The 19,059-nt window shown below is 44.0% G+C and overlaps 1 protein-coding gene across 1 annotated transcript; it reads left to right on the top strand.

Annotated features, from left to right (window-relative positions):
• The first annotated feature begins 1,359 nt into the window (after positions 1-1,359).
• Positions 1,360-18,657, top strand: srms (src-related kinase lacking C-terminal regulatory tyrosine and N-terminal myristylation sites). The gene is made up of 8 exons (XM_046397721.1): positions 1,360-2,639; positions 5,835-5,956; positions 7,854-8,020; positions 12,325-12,472; positions 12,727-12,885; positions 14,019-14,200; positions 15,182-15,338; positions 16,233-18,657. The coding sequence occupies exons 1-8, from the start codon at positions 2,260-2,262 to the stop codon at positions 16,430-16,432; spliced, it is 1,515 nt and encodes a 504-aa protein (XP_046253677.1). The 5' UTR covers positions 1,360-2,259; the 3' UTR covers positions 16,433-18,657.
• Positions 18,658-19,059: the final 402 nt, after the last annotated feature.

Consider the following 19,059-nt stretch of genomic DNA (forward strand, 5'->3'; position numbering starts at 1 on the left):
CACTGATGAAGCTGAAGCTAAATGTTTCTGGACTTAAAAAAAAAATTGTGAACATTTGGTTTCTTTTTGTTTGTTTGTTTGTTTGTTTGTTTGTTTTCTCCCGAGCTGTACGTCACAAAGCTAAATATACTAATAAAACAGTGTGCTATCTATCGAAACGTCTTGTCTTCTTCTGTTGTATCGGCACTCGCCTGCACTGTAAAAAGAAGTTTGTGAAACTGACTGGCCTTCTCTCAGTAAGGTCACATAAATACACAAGTTTTATTTATTTCAAGTTAACCGAACTGTTATTTTCAGGGCACTTCAGAGCTCAGCATGAGTTCCTCGAACATGAAGTCTTTTGACCTGAAGTGATGAGTTTGATGGAGTTCAGTCGGTTCATTAAATTAAGCTTCTAAAGAAACGCGATGAGCTCGTTCGCAGACTTTCCGGCTTTTTGTTTAGTGTGGAGAGAACGCGATGGAAACTTCCTGTGTGTCTTCTTTTGATGTTTTGATGTTGATACTTCTGTACTTTTTCTTCAGGAGGATTTTGAACACACGATCGAACGTGAGCTACTTTACATTTTCTTCTTCTTCTTGTAGCCTAAGAGGTCAAAGTGTTGTCTTTCTCCTTCCTTTTTCACTTTCCCACTGCAGATTTTGACTTTGTGAATTGAAGCTGAACGTCAGTCTGTGATGCTGAGCCTTTCATGAACCTAAAGCTGCTGTTCAGACTGAAAGATTAAGATAAGAGCTCTGACTGAAAAGCTTCCATGTTGGATTTGAACCAGTTTTCCTCTTCAAACTGTCCTGCTGTGGCTGAGGTACCAGCCGCCTGTTCGAATGAAGGGACCCGCAGATATGTTTGATGTTTTAAAGGCTCTCAGTAATTTCCTCAAACGGCTTCTCGCTGTAGCACTGAGCACACAGAACATTTCCTTTCGGCCTCCGGCAGCCTGATGGTGGGACTGCAGCTGGAGGACTGACATGAGGAGGACTTGAGCGATGGTTTCATCACTCTGTTCATCCTCTCAGGTTTGTTTCATTCTGCTCAAGTCTGACGCTGGTTCTCGCCGTGAGGGATTTTCCTCTCCATTAAGAGGAAGGCCATGCTCTTTGGTTTTACTGCTGCGTCGCCCGTATGTTGGGCTTCCTCTGTGATGAAGAGCTTCACTCTGTTCTCGTCCTGAGTGTTTTTCTGCACTAATGAAGCAGAACTGAGGCGGGAATAAAAGCACAGAGGGAGGGAAGCTACGAAGAAATAAAAACCCAGAGACTGTGCAGCGTCGCAGCCATTCAGTTTTATTGATCTACGTGTGTTTAAGCTGTGAAAGTCTGACAGTTTGTTTGGTCGGAACAAAACTCAAACGTGTTCAACTCACAGTCAGAAACAGAAAAGGGCAGAAAATCCTAATATTTCAGAAGCAGGAAATTTTACTTGGACAAATGACAATCAGCAGATTAATCGACTAATCGCTATTAATCACTTCAGCACCTCAACAGCAGACAAACTGGTCCTTCACAAACCACGTGTGACAAGCTCAAGATCGGAAACAAAAAATGAAGCGCAGTGATCGTGTCTTTACACGACGTGAGACAGAACAGACTGGAGTGGACGCACAGCAGGTTGGCTGAAACGGCAAACACACACTCGTTGACTCAACCAAAATGACCTGAGGGGAAACTTAACGGCTTCCGGACTCTCTCCCTCTCTCTCCCCTCTCACTCACCCATTCATTAGCTCCCTCCCGGTCCCCCTCAGTGCGCAGGTGTGTGAGCAGCCGGAGGTGTGCGGAGCGCCAAACCCAAACCTTTTACGCACTGTGCTTCCTCACCTTCACCTTCCTTTGTGGACTCCACACCTGCACACCCGACACCCTCCCGCTCACACACACTGCGATGGATTAACATTTCCTCGGGATTCGGCTTCACCTCCATGTTGGGTCGCGCCGTCGAGTCCTCACAAGGGAACCGATCCGACTTGGATGTCCTCCATTCCCGTTTCCGCATTCCCGCGGCCACCGTGCGCACTGCAGGCGTGGAGCTCAGATCCCTGATCTCGACAGAAAAAACCGGTTCCTCCGGATAATCTACACAACTATTGCTGGCGCTGCATTATGTTTCCAGCCAGAGGAGGAGAGGGAGACCGTGGGACTGAAGGGCCGGTGACTGCAGGCTGTGGAAGGCCGTTTTCAGCGGACTGAGGAAGCCTGAAGTGCGGTCGTATTGATCGATAAACCGTGGAATAAGCAGCCGTCGCGCTCCTTCATGTCCCGGGATGGAGAGCTGCTGTCGCACCTGCATGCCCTGCTTAGAGCGGCTCTGGAACTACATTTGGTCCGACTTCCGCTACCCTAATTTCCCTAACCAAAACCAGGTTATCGCCAACCCGGCCGCGCGGTCCGCCGAGATCCGCACCGTATCCGGCGACATCCGAGTCCCGTCGCCCAAGAAGCGGCCGGTGCAGCTTTACGCGGCGCTCTTCGACTTCGAGGCCCGCAGCGACGACGAGCTGACGGTGAAGGAGGGCGACAAGCTGTCGGTGATCGAGAAGCGGGGGGACTACGTGCTGGCCAAGAAGCTCACCGGCTCTCTGGAGTCCGGACTCATCCCGGCCAACTACGTGGCTTTGCTGCAGGACGAGTTCGCCAAACACAAGTGAGTGAAAAACATCCTCCGCTTTTACTGTTCGTTCCCACAGCACATTCACGAACACGACCGTGAACTCTGTGCGTTTGTGCAGGAAAAGTGTGAAAGACGAGCAGCAGCAAAAAGTGACAGCTGACCAAAGTCCGACTTCTCTGCTGTTGGTTTCAAATGTCGCCCTGAACCGGTTCAGTCACCGCTGAAAACCTCCGGACAGGCTGAAAGTCAGCTCCTCGTCCGAGGAGGATCTGACCTGATGTGAACTCGTCGGCTAATTTGTTACTGGTCATTTATCAAGTAACTGCGTATCAAGTTCTGAGTTTTGTATCGGAGTCAACTCGATTAGTCGAGTAAGAGATGGATAGAAAATCAACCTGGAACTGCTTTGATAAACCATCCATAATTCAAGTCATTTTTTTGAAGCAAAATAACCGGTTCTACCATCTCAAATGCGTATATATTTTTTAAAAATCTTCTTTTTTTATGATCTTAAGCTAAATAACTTTAAGTTTTGTACTGTTTGTCGGACAAAACGAACAATCTGAAGATGTGGACTTGAGCATCAAATAATAAGATGCAGCCAACAAGTCTTTTAATCAATTCACGTATTATTTTATTGATAAACGGTTTGGTCTGTATGTCCACTACACTTTCCCACAGTCCAAGCTGACAAACTCAGCTTTGAGCAGCGTGCTGTCAGCAATGGTTTAAAAAGTACTAATCCTTTATTTAAGTAGAAATACATGAAAATATTCAATTACAAGTCCTGAATTTAAGGGCTTTCTTAAAGTATGAAAAGTACTCATTATGCAGAATGTCTTCTGTCAGTGTTGGATTTTGATAAAATATTATCATGTTTTTATCTTGAACAAATCCTTCTAAAAGAGCTGTGGTGTCCGGTCGTAGATTCCTAATGTAATGCTGCACGTACTGAAGTGTAGGAGTTGGATGGATGCAGTGGAGTAAAAAGTCCAGTGTTCCCTTCTGACATGTAGTGCAGTGGAAGTATAAAGCAGCGTAAAATGTCAAGTACAAGTATGTCAGTCGCATTTGAGTAAATGTACTTGGTTAACTAAAAAAAAACAAAAACCTTCCCATTCCAGCAGGTTTAACCAGCAGGTTTTTGGTTCTAAAATGACCTGAATGATAAATCAATCATCAGAATGGCTGCTGACTAATCAATGAATGGACGACTCGTCTCTGTGCAGCTCCTCCATTATTCATTCAACCTGCGGGGACTCGTCATGTTTCAGCCGAGCTCGCTCTCCAGCCTTCACCTCTCTGTCTGACCCGATGCCGATACTGCATGTCCCGCTGCCCTCAAACGCACCACTGATGCTGGGGATGTGCACAAAGAAGCTTAAAATTGAGACAAATGAGTGATCTTTTTAGTAGCAACTGGAAAGCTGAAATCAGCAGCGAGGTTTTTCTAATGGATAGACAGATAGACACTTTACTGATCCCAGCTTATATTCACAGATAACAGAAACACAGTTTTAGTGTAACAGTACAACTCAACACAAACTACGTCCTCCACATGAATGATGAAGTTGAATCAACGCGTCTCTGAAACGGTTTCAGCAGAACCGGAACAGGACTATTGCATTAGACTGAGTTGGTTTCAGACCTGTGTACCTAATAAACTGGAAAGAAAAGTAAAAAAATAAAGTAAATTTACCTTTAAAGGAACAGTTCACTTATAATGAAAATTCCTCTATTGTCTCCTTGCCTCCATGCTGACGCAAAGTCAAGTAAAGGTTCCTCATCCACAGAACATTTCTGAAGTGTCCACACTCAAACGCGCGGACACTTGAGCCCCTGCACGCTAACACTCTTAGCTTAGCACCTGCAGTGACAATCGTAGTGTCATAAAGCTTCATTGTCCTGCTAAATGTCCTACCTGGTGGCAGACAGAAAAGTACAGTGAAAGTGAAAGTGAACCAGATGACCTTTACACTGTGTGATCAGTAATGTCTTGATAAAGATTTAAGGAAAAATGTTCCCAGTATATTTCTGCCATGTTCCCATAGAAACTGCTGTGTTATCGTGACGGTATTGATGGACTTTTCGTTTCGCTGTTCTGGAGTCTGTCCTCGCTTTCTAAAGACGTGTCGTAGTGACTGTGAGTGAAACCCGAGAGCAGCCGCGCCCTCCCTGATACTGTACGGTAAACACGGGTCTGTTTCTCAGCCTCGTCTTGGCAGGCCTCGTCTCTATGACTGAATCCCTGTAACGTGTGTTTTTAGGCGTGAAACTGACGCGTGGCTCCGATCGGGCCGTCCTGCTGCTGACAGAACTGACCGGACCGGTTGGTTACAATGTGAAACTGTTTTTGTGATGTTTACCTTCTTTACTTTTACTGTGTGGCTTTGCTATGTGGAAAATGTGATCTGTTGTGCTCGGGTCCAAGTTTGAAGTCTTTTCATTTTCTTCCTGGACTCCACTACACTCCACTCCATAACATTTATCTGACAGTACTTTTACTCACTGGTTACTTTGCAAATCAACATTTTTGCACACAGAACGTGTAAATGTAGCGCGACTCGACTGATGGACGGTCAGTTGACAACTATGAATCAGTTTACATAATGTTGAGGACCGGACTGTTGACTGGACTCTGTGAAGGTGTCGCTTTGGGCTGTGGCTCACTGTGGCGCCATTTCTCACTGTTTACAGATATTTTCAGAAAACCGAGTCTGATTTCTTTGTTGTCACATGGACAGCAGTACAGTATGGTGCAGTACAGTACAGTACAGTGCAGTACAGTACAGTATGGTGCAGTACAGTACAGTACAGTATGGTGCAGTACAGTACAGTATGGTGCAGTACAGTACAGTATGGTGCAGTACAGTACAGTACAGTGCAGTACAGTACAGTATGGTGCAGTACAGTACAGTAATCATGTCAGTGAAACACAAGCTGATCAGAATCTGAGACAAATTAGCAAGAAGCTAAAATGTGGTATTAGTACTAGTACTCAAGCAAAGGATCTGAGTTGTTCCACCTCCATTCTGTGTGTGTCTGTGTGTATCTAAATAACCTTTTCTTCTCTGTGTTCAGCTTTTGCATGTCTGCTTCAGACACACACACACACAGTCATTCATTCATTCATTCATTCGCTCCTTCCTTCTCGGTTCTCACAGTGTTTTTCTCAGTGTTCTGACCTCTCGTCGGTCCTGCCGTCTGTCTCGTCTCGTCTCTGTGCAGGTGGTACTACGGGAACATAAACCGTGTGAAAGCTGAGAAGCTGCTGCTAGCGTCCCAAAACAAAGATGGCTCCTTCCTGGTTCGCATCAGTGAGAGCCACAGCGACGAGTACACAATCTCCGGTAAGAGCCACCGCCGCTCACCCATCCATTCATCCATCCATCTGTCCGTCCATCCATCCATGCTTCACAGTGACCTTTGACCTTGCCTGTCTCCTCTTGTGTTCACACTCTGACTTTTCATTCCTTTGTGTTTAATTTGTTGTTTACTGTACCTTTTAATCTGATGACTTTCAATGACAAATAGCAAAAATACGTCCCATATTAAACTCTGAGACTTTCACCACCTGGAATTCGGATGTTTCCTCCTTCCTGTATAGTGCCGTTTCTCCGTTTGGACAGTTTTGGTACGGGTTGCAGAGTTTTGGAGACATTGGTTGTCAAGATGTCTTCCTTCCCTTGAGGACACATCACTTATGGAGCTCAAAGCAACAAAAAATACATTTGAAAAACTCAACAGCAATGTCTCTTTCCAGAAATCACATCCCGGTTACTCAAGCTAATCCACACACCTTGTAGTGAGCAGTTTCATGTAGGAACTACTTTCTTTGTGTATCACTGCTCAGAAGGAAAGGTCCAGCTACTCGTGGTCGAGTCATGATGGGTAACAAGAGCTGCTTTCTATAAATGATGAATCCATTTATTTTATTTGTAGGGTTTGTCTCTAAATGGGACATGTGCATCAACAAAGAGGTGAAGCTGTTTCCTTCACTTCCTGTTACATTTTCTTCTCCCCCTCCTCTCTCTCTCTCTCTCTCTGTCTTCATCCACCCTGTCCTCCATCCATCCCCTCCCTCCCCTTCCTGCCTCCACTGCTCTTCAAAGTCTCCACTGTCAGCCTCAGTCTCCCCGCCTTCGATTTCCGTCTCCTCCGTCCGTGTTGGCTCGCTCTCTTCAGGCCGGGCGGTGACTCGACCTTCCCTCAGGCAGCCATGTTGCAGGATATAGCAGTAGTGAAATTATACACCTGGGTGTTGAAAAGAAATAATTCATCACCGTCGTGATTTTTGGAGCTGCTCGTTTAATGTTGTGAATGATGTGAACCCTGACGGCAAACCAAGAACATCATCTGCTCTCCCATTTCTCTCTCTGCTCCTCTTGACTTTGCTTCCTTTTCTCTTCGTCCTCTGGCTTTCCTGTGTCTGCATCTTTTCCTCCTATCCCTCCATCCCCCCCCCCCCCCCCCCCCCTCTTCAAGGTCCCTCAGGTCTCGGGGGGGGAGGGAAATGCTGCAGTTACACGTTCAATTTTCCCTGTGCTAGTCCTCCTGAAATATGCATCATCAGTTGTGTGTGTGCACAGGAGCTTCAGCTGGTCCGTTCTATGGCGCATCTGCCCCTCAGCCGTGACACGCGAGCGTCTTCATCCTCCTGGAGCTGTCATGATAATGTGACGTGTCTGTCCGATCTGTGCGGTGTTTGTCCACGTACGCGTGTTTGGATGTTGTAGTCAGTAGCTGATCCTACAGCATCTGTCAGATTGTTTGTAGGAAAATACAGCAGATGAAAACAACTCTTTGCTCTGCATTTAGCCCTTAGTGTCACACAGCACTCTGAACTGCATCATGGCTGAAAGTTGCTGTATAAATAATGCATCCTGTCTTCCTTCTCGATGCTCCTCATGCTCCTCTCTCTTAACGAGGACCACACAGCGATTGGTCTTCATCGTCAACATGTTTCTGTCTGTGTGATGTTGGGTTTCAAAAACACAGCAGTGACAATTCTGTTTTTATCGAGAGGGTAAACTGCAGCTTCTGCTCCTCCTGCATCACCAGAAACATTCAAGGACGCTTTCTCTGCGAGCTTAGTGACTCAAAAGCACCTTCGTCCAAGGAGCAAACATTCGATAAAGGTTCAGATTGTGGCAACGATGAAATAATCAGATTTAAATGTACAGGACGTGGATTATTTAGTTGGCATGTGAGAAACAGTATGTGACCCCTGTCCTCTTCCTCTCACAGCTCGGAGCGAGGGGAAGGTCTTCCACTTCAGGATCCAGCGCTCCACCATCGGGGCGTACTTCGTCTCAGATAAGATCTCCTTCGCCACGCTGGGAGAGCTGATCTCCTACTACCAGAAAAACCCTCGCAGCCTCGGGGTGCTGCTGGAGGAGCCCTGCGCCCAGCAGGTACGACTCGGGTGCAGAAACACAATGTTTTTACTTCTATTCTTGTGAGGACCCTGGCTGATGTTCTGCATTCCTTCAACCCTAACCGTAAAACTGCAATAATCATTCATTCATATTGACAAAAAGTGTTGCGTTGGCACAAGACCGTTACAGTTGAAGAGCCAGAAAGGTTCAAATGTGAAGAGTACCTGATGAAGTCCAGCATTTCCCTTCTTTCAGCTCTGTTTTTAGTGCACAGTGGCTTTTTATTGCTTCTTCTCAGAAAACAAAGATTTGAGAGCAAACCAAATCTCCAAAAATGCCTTCACTTTAAAAGGTCAAATTGGTCCTCACAATGATAGAAGTACAAGAACATGAACTGTGTTACCGTGTTTATGTACGTATGTATGCAGTTATCACGTACACACGAGTGTACTGATTAGTTAGTCTGACGTGGTTTTCTGTTGCACACACACGTGAACATACTGCTGATATTATTAAGACCTTACAACACTTTTTTGAGACAACAAAGAAAGACTTTATGGATTCTGAGGTGAGAAATTAAACGTTACAGCACCACAACAAAAGTTATGAAGTTACAAAGCTCTAAGTTGTATACGGGCAAGTAGTCGACTGAAAGGAGCGTCCGGATCAGGTACTGTTTATGAGTATCAACAGCACAATGTGCCGGTATCCACACTCCTCATCCTCATTTGATATCTGACCAAAGTTTATTCATTCAAGTTTCTAAGTTTCTTTAAATGGTTTTCTAATGCATGATAAATATGTACGGATTACGTTGATGTGTACGTTTTCTCTTGTCGGGAAGCTTTGATTGCGCTCGCAGTAACATCGAGTTGTCGTCACGCTGCACTGCTCTGGTAGGTTAGCCAGTTAGCTCAACACTTAGCAAGGCTATGTCAAAACAGGCTAATTCCTGAAACAAGTCTTTACCAACACAACAGAGGTACAATAAATACACGTAACGTATACCAAACCAGTGGCTCCTGAAGTTAAAGTAAAGTAAAGGACCTCCAAACTGACACAAATTAGACCTCGGGCCCCCATTAAGATTTTGTCCTCATTTGTCAAGATTTTTGCTTTCAGTTGTTTTATTTCAGAAAGTAGAAATCCACATTATAGTACAAACACGCTGTCTTTCATACGAGGTGAAGGTGAACACAAATGGTTCATTGCTTTGCTGGGGATCCCCTGGGACCCCGTCTGGTGAACTGGGGGTCCCCTGACCCCACGTTGAAAACCACCGGATGAGACAAATGCAGAGCAGGAGTCGAACTATTGAGCTGGTCGGACCTTCCAGTCAAGTGTCATGGTCCACATTTATGTGGTGCACTGGAGTCGCAGGGAGGCGGTTGGGGTGGGTGGAGGTGCACAAAGTGCAGAAGCTGCAAGTTCAGACGAGGAAACAAGATTTTTCAGCTAAAAGTTCCCGAAAACAAATGATGATGATGAATTTGATGCCAATGAATATTTTGCTGATAATTTCAGCATCAACATTTTTGTGACTTTCCACGTACATGAATTAATTTCCTCATAATGTTAAGAGAGAACTCAGGTTTGTCTTATAAATGTATCAGCAGTCAGTTTTGGCACTTGAGCATGATTTCAAGGGGACGAGGCTGGAAATTTCAGCCGCAGAAGCTCCTGTTGTCAGTCCAGCATGTTCTAGTTTCTGTCTTGGTTTGAGCAGCTTTTGTCTTTGCAGTGAGAATCTGAAACCAGGAGCAACAAAGACGCCGAATTAAATCTTTCTATTGTTGCACTGCAGCAGGAATTTAATGAGGGTCGCCTCATTCTTTATGTGCATGAGTTCATAGCGAGGGCCAGACACATGTGGAGCGTAATTAAGCAAAGAGTCAAATATTTGGACCAGTTTTACAGTAAAATCACGTGGCACAGCTGGAATTACACACACAATCTCTGCAGCTTACGTTAAACCCCCCGAGAGGACAACGACTGCAGAGTTAGTGACCAACTGTTATAACAGCACTCTGCTGAGGGGGGTTAAAGGAATATTACAAATGTTACAGACGAACATCAAACTTGTTTCTTTTCCCCCTCGTGGACAATTAAGTGTTTTTAGGAACATAAAATCAGAAGTTTCCTCCCGATCTGAGGCCACTCGGTGATTCCTCCTTCTTTTCTCTTCCCTTCCAGAGGAGGCCGTGAGGTCTGAGGCCACGGACACACTGAGGCAGAAACACACACACACACACACACACACACACACAGACGAGAAGCCAACAGGCAGCAAATGAGAAAACTTTTACTTTGTTTTAAATTTCAAATCATTTTTCCTTTTCAATTTGCTGAATGATTTTGTACTTCAGTATGTTATGAGCCTTTCTGGATTTTAATAGTGTAAAACATCAGAATCAAACCGCTGATTGTATTGATTTTGTATGTGTGTCTTAAGCATTTCTGCTACAGCTGAGCCGACTCTTTCTAACGTTTTAAAACGCGGCGACTTTGCTGTGGCTCACAGACGTCACAGAAGCTCGTCCTGGGATTCGTCCTGGGATTCGTCCTGGGATTCGTACTGCGATTCGTACTGCGATTCGTACTGCGATTCGTACTGCGATTCGTACTGGGCGAACTGGTTTGGGTTTGGACTCACCCTTTAGCCACTGGATTTTCTCTCCAGAAACAGGAACTGAAAAAACAAGCGGTTGTTTAGTTTTTGTTTTAAAATGCAAAAGTGAAAGTTGAAATACAAAATGTTTTCCTTTTCCGTGGTTAAAAATGGGATGAAAAAACACAGTTTGATTTTCATGTATAGTATGATGAAAAATAAAATGACTAGAAATCAAATACTTTTGCGTATTCTGAGAGCGGATGTGGTCATTTGCAAGACGATGTAGGATCGAAAATTTCCATGATCACTTTTGCATTTTAAAACATCAGACATCCAATAACCACTCGTTTCTGGAGAAGAAGAAAAAAATCTGAGCTGCTTTCATCCACTAAACTCCCATCCACTAAACATGAACTGTTTGCCTCCCAGCTGCTGCCAAAATGTTTGCACTTTAAATGCTGAACGTTATATTTGTGATTTGATACCACAGTAACATACAGGACATTAAAACTAAAATGCCTTTTCTTATTTATGCTGTTCTGATCGTTTAAACACGGCTCAGTGTCGCCAACGTCCGCCCTGCTGGGTCTGAGTTCAGTCTTAGTCTGAGTCTTAACGGTCGACCAATCAGGCCTCATGAATAAATCTGCTTCTGGGAAACGAGATCCCCACATTCAGATCATACTTAAACACTCCATCAGTTAAATGTTTTACCAGAAGAAGAGTCACCAGCGACGCTTTCAATCACTTTTTATTGACTTGGCACAGGATTTTGTTCCTGGTAATCACGCAGCCAAGAGACACAGTCAATAAAAACTGGTTTGTATCACAGGGACAGGCTGGATCTAAATCTTCTAAATGAAGTGCTCAGCTGGCTGTGCGAAAGCCCATTCATCAAGCCATTAGTGAGATTATGTTATATATAATAAGAATGATAATAAACGGGACATTTTATTGAAGTTGGATTTACAAAACAATCCACCTAACCTTTCCTTTAAAATGTGGTGAGGAAACAGAATATGAGTAAGAATAATTTTCAAAACATTTCAAATTTAAACTTGCTCTTTCTTTTATTTAAACTTCATTTTGTTTGGACTAAGCTTTTTGTTTTTAGGTTTTTATGTATGAGGAAACGGCAAACCAAAACCAAACCTGAGGCCCTTCATTTCTGTTGAAGCTGATCAAAATCAACTTGTTTTGTGCCAGTTTATTTATGTGTGAACGATGGCTAATTATTTAAGTTATTAATTGTGTTTTGTAACCAATCAGTTCATTGATCTGTTCATTTCATGTTTATCGAAGCACTCGATCATCAGAACAAAATGTTTTGTAGCACCTGATTGTCGCTGACAATAAATCTGTCATAAAACTTTAAACCTGTGTGATTTATTAAGACTGCTGTTTGTTTGTTTGTTTGTTTGTTTGACTCTGTGCTGATCAGCATCTGTTCAATCGTGTACTGATTCATCACAAAAAGGGAAATTTGTCAGACATCACATTAGAAAAAAACTGAATAAGAATAATATTTTAATCTGACAAGCTGACAAACGTAATTTCTCTCTTTCACTGTGAAATAAAAAATACGAAGAAAGAAAAATGTTGGTTAGAAAAGCAACGACGAGGGAAAGTTCCTTCATGTTGAGGATCCTGTCAGTTCTGCGTGTTACTGTAAGTGCATCGTCCGGTTTGAACGTGTTGCTGATGTGTGGACTGTGGTCTCTCTGTGCAGCGGGAGCTCTTCGACATGGAGCCGTGGGAAAGACCTCGAGAGGAGTTCAGGCTCCTCAAGAAGCTGGGAGAGGGACACTTCGGAGAGGTGTGGGAGGCTCTGTGGACCGCGGAGAACAGGAAGGTGGCCATAAAGACGCTGAAACAAGGTAGGAGTGCTGAGAGACTGTGAGGATGGTGACCATGAGTCGAGTTTATTGGCTTAATGCTAATAGAGCGAAATAAAAATATAAGGTGGTGACTGAGAAATGGTGAAAGTGAATACGAGGGGCAGTTTGGAGGAATCTGGGATGTTGGAAAAGACACTGGCACGTGGTGAATGTCATGAAAGCAGCCTGAACAAGAGGACAGCCAAGATCATCAGATGAGTTGACCAGTTATTCTGCTTCTTCTCCCCCTCCAGAGGACACAAAGCAGGACGAGTTTGTGAAGGAGGTTCAGGCGCTCAAGAGCCTCCACCACCCGAAGCTGATCCAGCTGTTGGCCATGTGCTCCAGAGGAGAACCGGTCTACATCGTGACAGAACTCATGAGCAAAGGAAGCCTCAAGTCCTACATCACCTGTGAGTGCTCTCTCTCTCTCTCTCTCTCTCACTCACACACACATCCATCAGGTGGGGTCATGAGTGCTCATGAATCACCTGTAATATTTACAGTGCGTCCCGTTTGTTGCCTGGTCCTGAATGCCACCCGGCCGCTTTAGGAGACTCTGCTGTTGCTTAAATATGCAAAGAGGTTTTAGACAGGAAGTTGCTTTTCTTTTCTCAGGCTTGAGATTTTCAGCCCCTTTTTTGGAAAGCCCTCTGAAACAGGCCAAGTGACGTTAAATCTGTACCCCTTAAATCCAAAGCAAACGGATTTGTAATCTGCGTTCTGGCAGAGAAACGCTGCCCTGACGTCCTACAAAAGGCTTTAATCACAGGGAGTCTTAGTGAGCAAAGAGTGAGGGGTTTGACTGTGTGTGTGTGTGTGTGTGTGTGTGTGTGTGTGTTATCTGCCTTTTGCGCTGAATTGGCATCACGGTTGCAAAACACTTTCAACATCAGTGAAACCCCTCAAAATAATTTTCTTTAACTTCTGATCAGGGAGTTGGGACGACGTGTTTCAGATGAAGTTTCAGCTGAAATTAAACTGCGTGCAGGTAGTCAGAAATCACATTTCCTCCCAGCAGAGAAAAAGGATGTGCTGTCACTATCAGCCTCCTGCGGTTAAACGGCGAACAGAACAGTTCGTGTTATTGTTGCACTGCTGAGGATGCGATTTGCAGACAGTTTAGAGCTGCTCTGCCACCCACAGAGCAGGACGTGTGGCGTGTTCCTGAAAACGCCGTTCGTGTAACGTGTTATGTATTCGCTTGGCTCGATCATGGCCTGTCTGTAGGAGGGAGGGGGTCATAATCAGGACAACCAAAACACAGAGCACTTGTACTGTAGCACTGATCACGTCTTCAGTTGAGTCGATTTCGGACAGTCATGAAAGTGTGGTCTGCAGAAGGCTTTTATTCCACTGCTGTTTTCCACTTTATCGTACGTTAAATTAAAACAAATGCACTTCAACTCCAACCTTGTTGTTGTCAAAGACAGTTTTCATTTACATGGAAGAAAAACATGAATAACAATCCACGCTTAACTCTGTGTGTGTGTGTGTGTGTGTGTGTGTGTGTGTGTGTGTGTGTGTGTGTGTGTGTGTGTTGCAGCTGCTGAGGGCCAAGTGCTGACCTCAGCTCATCTGATCTATATGGGCAGTCAGATTGCGGAGGGCATGGCCTACCTGGAGGACAGAAACATCGTCCACAGAGACCTGGCTGCCAGGAACATCCTGGTGGGAGAGGATCTGGTCTGCAAGGTGGCCGACTTCGGCCTGGCTCGGATTATTAAGGTACGCAGTGTGTGTGTATTTGTGTGTGTACTCACAGTATGAAGGAAAAGGATTATTACAGTTGTTTCTTATTTTAGAATAATGTTAATTCTTTATCCATGTATCTTTTCAAACAAGCATAAGGGGCTTTGTTGTTGTAAACTCATGTATACTTAATGTAAATCTGCTTCCTTCTGGCTGCTGTAGCTCTTAAACAGAATATATTATTCATCTGAAGCTTCCAAAGACTTTCTATCAGCTGAGAAAGAGCCCACTAAAAGGTTCTGTGTGTGAGACTCAAGCATTCATTACCGCATTACTTAAGAGTAAGTAATACTTACTGTAAATAAATCAGATTCTCCATGAGGTGCATTTCTGCTTGTCTCTTTTCCTTGTAAAGAAGCCTTGTAGTAAAAAGCATCAACTTTTTATTTGATTGTATTGATTTTATATTGTTCTGTACTGTGTAATAATATCGGATAGCCAGCCTGCTGTGTTAGACGCCATCTTTGTTGTAGTTTGAACATGTGGACGGTGTTCACTGTGTTCTATTCGAGGGATTTCCGAGTCTTCAGACGGATATTTCAATTGGAACGCTCCCTGAACTCAGGAGAACCGCACTAACCCTGATCTCCAAATCCAAGATGGCCGCTCTGCACAACAACATGAGTGACAGCTATAGAATATTGTGTTTATTAGCACTCCTGCCTCATTTGCAGCTTATTAAATCAGGCCTCATCAACTAGTACTGCTAGCACTGGCTAATCTGGCTATAGCTGAGTCTTCCATCTTGTGGTACTGGAAAGCTGTCAACTCAGGTGTGACATCATTTCCAGTACTGACTTCCAACTGGCGAGCTCAATGTAACGCAGTAGAAACAATAAACGCTGTGTATTGGGGGCTCCTGGGAAATGTGGTCTTAAATTTGAGAAACACGAAAAAGCTATGCAGTGAAGTGCAGTTGAAGCTTCACCACCGTCTGTCTCCGTCTCGTCTCTTCAGGACAGCGTCTACACAGCCAGTCGAAACACAAAGATCCCAGTGCGATGGACGGCTCCCGAAGCGGCGGTTTACCAGCAGTTCTCTGTGAAATCAGACGTGTGGTCGTTCGGGGTCCTGCTCTTTGAGATGATGTCCCGTGGCAAGATGCCTTATGAAGGTACAGAGTCTGTGTGAAGTACGTGAAATATGTCCAACTGTCTGGCAGACACCCACTGGAGTCATGGGTATTAAACTGCAGTAGTAATACTTAGTAGTTACACACCCAGTCTTCTCATACTTCTTTATTTTAAAATATTCTGTTTTATACTGATTGTCAAACAAATCCCACAAATTGAACACTCAGGATGAATGTGCCTGAACTGAGTTGGACGTGGGAGTTATTGAGAGAAGAACTAACACAAAGTTAGTTTTTGAGTAAATCTATAAAAATGGGCCCCAGATATGTTATTTATTTTTTAAATAATATTCTAACACAGCTGGTCACGGCGGTTTTTTTTTACCAAACATTAATCAAACAGGAGGAAATTGTTCATGTGTTTGGGACTATTTTCAGCAGTGGATTAATCCCCGTTTGATGTTCCATCGCCTATGTGGTAGATGGTCATACACCGTAATCTCATTATTCCAAGCCCATCACAATCTAATGTACACGAGTGTCTCATGGGTTTGAAAGTGCAGCGCCGATGCTGATTACCTCAGAATGTCAGATTATCAGCCTGATTGCACAGCTGACTGATTAATGGGCTGCGGGCAGAAAGTACTCAGAGACCGACTAACACTTTGTTAGTTTTGGTCTTTTCACGTTGCTAATCAGAATAAAGCAGCCTTATCGTTTAATTACTTCTTAAATCCACAAGTGATGACGTGCTTTTGAGATAGCTGGATATCTTAACTGAGTATGTTGGACAGGTCGTGCTGACTTCACCTTTCTAGGTTGAGCTGCTGCAGCAATTCTTGGCGTGATCACAACTGTGGTTGCTGGCTGCGTGCAAAAGAAAAGATTGCAAAATTGGGAAACTCCTCCAACTCTTTTGCTTTTATATCCCTCCAGGAAAAAGCAACAAAGAAGTGTTGGACCTGCTGTCGTCTGGGTTTCGGCTGCCCTGTCCAACTCGCTGTCCTCAGAATATCTACCGCATCATGATGGACTGCTGGGCCGCCGAGCCCTCCAAGAGACCCTCCTTTCACGCCCTGCACAGCCAACTGGACTCTATATATGCCAGGATATATTTCAAGACTATAGAGGTTTAGAAGGAGGGACACATGGAGGAAGAAGAGGACTGTGCAGGATCCGTCGCGGACAGATGGATGGACTGAGAATGCGAAGAAGAAAGGAAAAGGGCGCGAGAACAGGAAATATTCTCCTCCCCTCCTTCTCGATGAGGGTGTGGAAGGACGGCGGGAGCAGGACAACAGAGATGAAACGTTCAAAAGATGCCCACCCAGTCAAAGAGGGAAAACTGAGAAGAAAAATGAGGAATACTTCGTTTCATAGGCTGAAAGAAAGAAAGAAAGAAAGAAAGGCAGACAAATGACTGAAAGTATCCTGAGAAAGGTGTGTAAATACACTCCATCTTAAGAAACACTAAAAACCCTGAGCACATTCACAGAACCAACTGTTCTTAATTTTATACCTTTTTGGTGTTTTATAAATAGTATTTTATTACTTGTGTATGTGCCATGTCTGTGTATGCACATTTTGAAATGTTATGAAATCACGGGACTTAAATGAATCACCTGCCGTTTTGACTGCAAAGCCAGTGCTAAAACTGAGGTTATGTGCAATAATGAAGTGCTTGCTGGGTTTTGGTTTTTTTGAGCCACGCTAAACGCCGCCTGGTGCTAGAGGTGCTGATGGGAGTCGGTCCAACGCTTCGGGCTGCAGCAAAATGTCTCGACACAGACTGAACTGATTGGCTGATGTTTGGTACACATCTTCACGTTCCCTTTTTGGTGAACCCGGGACTTTCCATCTGGTCAGAAACTCCTCCTGCCCAACCCTTATATAACAGGGTCTCATTATGAACTAATGACCAAATTCCCAAAGAATACGTCAAATTATCTCTGAATGATTATAATGACCAATAACTTCCATCGTACATATGGCATGAAAAATCTCAACTTATCGTTTAAAAACGTAGTTTAACATCGTGGGACTTCTTTCTTCTCTTGCTGACAGCAACAGCAAATGAAATGTTTGAAACCACACTCAGCTTAACTCAGGAGCTAAAGGCTGGAAGTGATTAGCCCAGCTTAGCATTAAGACTGAAACCAAGGGGAGACAGCTAACCTGGCTACACAAACAAATGTAAATGCACCAACTTGTGGCTTCACAGGTCCGTTTCTTGATGACTCGCGGCTGTGCGAAGTGACTCGGTGTAAGTGGCCACACGGAGTATTGCAGCTCTTGAGATCGTCACATGACAGCGCTGGCCATTGGCCCTTCATAACCTTAAGAAAAAGAGCATCACAACCGCCCAAAATGACAACTTCACTATCAATAATTGATCCACATGACCCGATAATTTAACGATTAAATTATTTTATCTTCATTCAAGTTAGGGCTAATCTGGGAGTTAGCGGCTCAGTTGCATGAAGTCTTCCACACTGAAGCTATGCTGATAATTTTATACTTGAAGTTCAACTTTTTTCAGGTTTTACTCCACTGAGTAACTTTCACAAGAGTGAACGGGCTCCACCTCTGACTCGTGTAAGCTGAGCGTACGTACAGCTGAGGCTGACGAAAACTGATACCGAGTCAAACTGAGCCCGAGATCACCTGTTCAGAGGATGTGACAAAATTCTTTCCTCTGCTGACACCCTCGGGACAAAGCTAACACCTGATACAACGTTAGACGTAAGGATCTAAGCCAAAGTTGTCCCTCTTCGTTCACCAGTTTTTGTTTTATAGCCTTGCAGGCTCCTGGCATGACTCGGACTTATTAACCGCGAGCATAAAGTATTTTATTCAGCCAACCCTTTATTACTGGAATTTGGGAAGGTTTATTACATATCTAATACACGTGGAAGCAAGTTTCCCCGGAACTGTGTGGGAGTTGTTTTTTATCCTCTTTTGATAAATGTTCAGGGTCTGGGCCGCAGAGCCATGAGTTATTAAATCTCTTCTGGAGCTCCAAAAACACGGCCGGTTACAACTGGAGCGCCCATGTTTACACTCCACACTCGGCCCACGCGCTCACACTTCAAGACGTGGACCGTAAGGAGCCACAGAAATGAAGAACCTGCGGCTGCACGGTCACTCGGCCGCATCCACAAGACTTTGTGCAGTGCAGTTGGAGAACAATGCAAACTCTTGTCTTTTATGCATGATATTTAAAGCAGACAAAGTCAAGTTCAGGAAACTTTAGCCATAGTCACCAAATCACGAGATGGAGTTTTATGTTTTAGGCTGTGTGCCATCAGGTACCAAATGCCAGTACTGCAAAAAATAAAGTATTTTAAGTACTGTTCTGAAACGTGCCTTTGATTTCTATGATGCGCAACTATTCATCATTTTACACGTAAAAACATTTCAAGCTTCTTGAATGTAAAGATTTGCTGCTTTTCCTTTAAGTTATTTAATTTCTAGCAATCTAGAAGTTTACGCTGTTAAGAAATTAATCAGCAGATTGATCCATCATGCAGTCCGATTAAAAAAACAAAGTTCAAAATGAGCTCCACCTCAACCAACTCCAGCAGTAAAATCCTGCTTTTACTTTCATGCATGACTCATAATCATCTGATGAAGTGAGAAACAACAGCACAACAGCCACAGTGGACTCTTTACTGCACTGAGTACTTTTATTTTGAACAGTTTAAGTACGTCTTCCTAATTATACTTAAAAGTACCAAAGTAAGTAACATTCTCAATGCAGGAC

The sequence above is a fragment of the Scatophagus argus genome, chromosome 8 (genome assembly GCF_020382885.2).
Source record: "Scatophagus argus isolate fScaArg1 chromosome 8, fScaArg1.pri, whole genome shotgun sequence".
NCBI lineage: Eukaryota > Metazoa > Chordata > Actinopteri > Scatophagidae > Scatophagus > Scatophagus argus.